Source organism: Papaver somniferum, chromosome 2 (assembly GCF_003573695.1).
Source record: "Papaver somniferum cultivar HN1 chromosome 2, ASM357369v1, whole genome shotgun sequence".
NCBI lineage: Eukaryota > Viridiplantae > Streptophyta > Magnoliopsida > Ranunculales > Papaveraceae > Papaver > Papaver somniferum.
The window spans coordinates 149,099,583-149,104,242 of NC_039359.1; the positions used below are offsets into that span (position 1 = coordinate 149,099,583).

Here is a 4,660-nt window from a genome sequence, read left to right on the forward strand (position 1 = left end):
TGCACTTCTCAGGGTTATGGGTTTGGTGCTTTGGCCTTTACTATTCTTGGCGAGCTTGGAGACGGAACTACTACCTTTGTTAAACGACTACGGAATTACATGGCTAGCCATGACGCGAACGTTCGAGTTGACGATTTTTTATTTCATAGGTGAAGTGTGGTAGTTCAAAAAGGAGTTGGAGCCCAACTTGTTGCTCGGCTACTGGCAAGTTTTTTGTCCGATATTTGTTACAAATTTTAATAATATATATATATATATATATAAAGGAAAAGATAGGAAAAAAAATAAAATAACAAATCAACCATTAATTTTCTAGTGCTACATAATTGAAAGTGAAGTGGCAGATACCCCTTGTGAGAGACCATCAACGACAACACATGGTCTAACATAATTATACATGAGACAGTAAATAAAATATGTCAATGAAGACGCATACACATTGTGAGACCATCACCAACAGGGAGTTGCGAAACTTGAATGCGAGAATCAGACGCTAATTTCTTGTTTAGATCAACAAAGACATCTTTAACCCTCTTCATATGTTCATCAAGTGTTGAATCATCTTCCCAAGCAACTGTACCTGACCAAAGTGTATTATCGTAGAGAATCATTCCTCCGACCTTCACTAGTTTTAGTAGTCTCTCGTGATAGTTTACATAATTTCCCTTGTCCGCGTCGACGAATGCATAGTCAAACGATCCTTCATTATTTGGCTGCACGTGGTAAACAAAAAAAAAATCTTAAAGCAATAAAACTCGAGGAAAGTAATGAATAAAATCATGAGCACTGCTCATATTTATCTCATGTACTTACATCCTCGAGTAGTTTGTCAAGAACAGGGAGACCAATAGACTCAATGAACTCCACCTTATGTTCTACCCCAGCTTTTTTGAAGAATGGTAGTCCTATCTTGAACATTGACCGATCTGGATCAATAGCTATGATCTGTGTTGCATATTGTGCATAGTAGACAGTATATCAGAGCAAAAATAGTTAACTCACGGGGAAATTCGGAGATTTCTCCGGTGGATAAACCTAATTGTTGTACATAGGATAGAAATTAAACTAACTTTGCCATCTCCCGGAAGCGCAAGAGCAGTGACAAGGAGTGAGTATCCAGTGTAGACTCCAATCTCAATCGTCTTTTTTGCATTGACGAGCTTTAAAAGTAGAGACATTATGGGACCTTCATCTGCTGCACAAAGCATGTAACTCCTGCGAAATAATGATTTTTTTTTTTTTGTAGATTGTCAGATCAAAATAACAAAACGCATCACACAATAGTTCGTTAATATTTGGGAATTTTAAAAAAATGCCACACTTCCAATTTCCTGTTTAAGAAAGTGTCATTGTTTTTTTTAGAATTTATAAAGTGCCACAACCGTTAATATTCCGTCAAGGCCCACCAAACTGGTCTATAATCATTGAACAAGTCAAGAAAATGTCCATCTTCACCCATTTACCCTTCATATTCGGTTTCTTATTTTTTCTTCATTCGCTTCACTCACAGCGGCAGCCATGAATCCATGATATCATCTCCATCAGAACCACCATAATCACCACCTCTTTTTCCTTCTTCTTCCAATCTTCTTCTTCTCCATACAGAGATAAAGTTATGCTTTTTATTTCAGAGTTAGGTTTAGGGGATCAATTCGTGAAGAACTTAGGGGAGAAATTGAGAAGATGAAGCCGTTCTAATGAGAAAACGAGAGTTTATGAAGAATTACTCAATGGGTTTGCTTCTAAGTTAGGTTAGGGATTGTTGCTGGTGGCTGAGAGCAGATCGAGAAGAAATCTAGGGTGGATTCAGTTTCGAACAAGGAAGTTGGGGATTCTGAAATTAGGGTTTGTGTGATATGATTGAGTTAGGGTTTGGACTGGTTTGAGGTATAGGTGACGCAGAAGCTACTGAAGAGGTGGAAATCTGTTAAAATTAATTGAAAAAAGGAAAAACACAGATGAATGTGGCTCATGTTAATGGCAAGGTGCAGATATCTAGTCCAGTGGTTGAATCGAATGGAAAATTTCAAGAATTTTGGTTCAATTCTTCGGTATTAATACCATTTGGTTCATCTATATTCTTATTGTGAGCTTTTTCATGCTATCTTATTTTGATTTTGTTTGAAATTGATTTACAAATTGAACTATTGGTGAGTCTAAGATGGAATTGGAGGTACAGTTCCTCCTGCAGTTAGCTTGTGTTGTTGTTGTGCTTTGAACTAAAGTTGAGATGCAAGTCTGATGTTGGTGGTGTTGCAATTGAATGATGCTATTACAGGATGTATTGAACTGTTTAGATGAATGTCTAGGGAAGGTACAAACTACAGGTTCAGAGATTTTTAAAATGGTGCTGGTTATTGCAGTGTATATGATGCTGTTATGGGTTATAATTATACTTCAATGAGAATGAAACGCTGGTAGCTAGGGGACAGTTGCAGGTGGATGCTATTTTGAGCAGTGGGTGGTGCTGGATCAAATGATTTTAGCAAGAGAATAATGGAGCTTGAAGCTGAGAAAATACAAGTATTGCAGCTAAAGTGCAGGCTATAGATTGAGGTGGTATTGAGTTGCGGGTTGTGTTTTGTTGTTGCAGTGACTCACGACTTAACTCGGTAATGACTTTCTATGATAACTTGATCTAACTCAGTATAGTGAGATGATTCCAGGGCATAGATGTCTTTTACTAAGCTGAATAACTGCCACCTATGCACTAACGGAAGTTAACTATTTTTTGAAAATAACGGGATGGAAAAGGTCAAATGTGTGGCATGAAATAAATTCTGAAAAAAATGATGGCACTTTCTTGAACATGAAATTGAAAGTGTGGTACTTCATTAAAATCTCCTAAATATTTTGAAGATTTCGTGGTAAGTTTAAACACTTACCGTGGGTGGGTAGCCGTAATTTCTCTTAGCTCCTTCAGAACTTCAGCCTCATGTGGGTACACATTTGTCTCCAAGATATACTATTAAAATCAAATGGTAAAATAATCGCTACTACAACTTACAAAGAATAAGAGAAACGACAATGGCCAATCTTATATGGCTAGAAGATTAGTACATGCATATGTCACTCACTCATACTCTCGCATGTTCAAATATGTATTGCGATTCAGGAATCAGGATCACATCCTTGAATATTGTCATAAGAAATTCATCAGTTATGTGAACGAATTACCTGATAAAGCTCTTTACTCTGCAACAAGCCTGCATCAGATTTTCCAATGTCAGACACGCTGAGTTTCGTCGGAGGTGTTTCCATGGTTTTCTTCCAACTCCTTTGTTTCAACGCAGATTCTCAGTGTTGATCGTCTCGTTGTTATTGAAGAGAACAACCAGTTCCATAATGCAACCTGCATTTCTCAACTACTCTTCTCCATTATGTCATGTATAAAGTTGTATGGAAAAGACAATTTATTTTTGTGGTCAGGCCAAAGTGATGATGACACGCGGTAAAAATAAGTGTACACCTGTGAACAATAATGCAAGAGTGGAAAATTAGTTCGAAGACCCATCCATCCAAACGTTTTATAAAATATCAAGTCAGAAGAAAACGTACGTGTTTTTGCTCAGTAGTCTCTATGAACCTTTTCTTTTCACTTTCATGTTTTTATTGCAGTCCCATTGTTCTAATATGGTGTCTTCTGTTTTCTCATTTTCCTTTTATTACCCGGCTAATTTGGGTCCTATGAACATTATTGGGGCCTATGACTACAGGATAAAAAGATCATTAAAAAATAAAATTAGTAAACCTCTTATCCAACTATTTTACATAATGACTAATCTATCCCTGATTAATTAATGTTAATCGGGTGGTTAATCGATGTTTAGTCAAATTAAACTAGAAATAAAGAAATCTTGATTCGTCGTCAAAATATGAATTTTTTTTACCAAAATCGGTTTATGTTCATGCCTTCTTAGACTGATTCTAAGAATCAGTTTATAAGGCTTAGAACATAAACCGACTGTAAAATTTAAAAGTTTTTCTATGATTATTTCCGCCATAATCGGTTTATATTAAATGCCCACATAAACCGATTATAAATCTGGGCATTTCATGAAACTGTTTGGCTCATAACTTCTTCGTCGGATGTCGGAATGATCTCATTTTTTTTGCGTTCAATTCATATTTTCATGCTCTATAATATAAAGATAAAAATTTCAAAATTGTGCAAAAATTCAGTCATGGTTAATGAATCGGTTGATGTGTGCATTACCATAAACCGATTGTACTTGATGTTCACCACATCAACCCAGAATCGGTTTATGTAGGTGTACCAGATCTACCGATTTTGGGGAACATCAATAACAATCGGTTTATGCGGACCCTTAAATAATCCGATTATGGGCATAGCGGTTAAGGAATCAAATGTTGTACAACCGGGTTACATGGACATACATATAATCCGATTCTCACAAAAAAACATACAGAAAAAACGGTTGTCTCTTTCATACCAGAATCGAGCTATGTAGGCATCAACGTAGGCCGATTCTGGTTCAATTTTCTCGAAACAGAAAACACATCCAAGATAATCGGTCTTTGTGGAACATAAACCGTTTCTATATACAATAGGTTCACAAATACACTAACGTAAACCGATTCTGGTAAACCCAGAAAATTTTGATTTCAAAAAAAATGAATTTTGAGTGATTGCATGTTG

The 4,660-nt window shown here is 36.3% G+C and overlaps 1 protein-coding gene across 1 annotated transcript; it reads right to left on the bottom strand.

The window, feature by feature from the left end:
* Positions 1-273: 273 nt before the first annotated feature.
* On the bottom strand, positions 274-3,350 carry LOC113349416 (probable caffeoyl-CoA O-methyltransferase At4g26220). The gene is made up of 5 exons (XM_026593391.1): positions 3,178-3,350; positions 2,886-2,965; positions 1,071-1,215; positions 814-945; positions 274-713 (listed from the first exon to the last, which is right to left on the bottom strand). The coding sequence occupies exons 1-5, from the start codon at positions 3,259-3,261 to the stop codon at positions 420-422; spliced, it is 735 nt and encodes a 244-aa protein (XP_026449176.1). The 5' UTR covers positions 3,262-3,350; the 3' UTR covers positions 274-419.
* Positions 3,351-4,660: the final 1,310 nt, after the last annotated feature.

What these genes read in the sequence shown, in the direction of transcription:
- LOC113349416 (XM_026593391.1), bottom strand. Translation starts at nt 3,261, where the DNA reads ATGGAAACACCTCCGACGAAACTCAGCGTGTCTGACATTGGAAAATCT. An exon ending in AGAGTAAAGAGCTTTATCAG is followed by an intron (nt 2,966 to 3,177) that starts GTAATTCGTTCA and finishes TGATTTTAATAG; the next exon opens with TATATCTTGGAGACAAATGT. An exon ending in CGCTTCCGGGAGATGGCAAA is followed by an intron (nt 946 to 1,070) that starts GTTAGTTTAATT and finishes TATGCAACACAG; the next exon opens with ATCATAGCTATTGATCCAGA.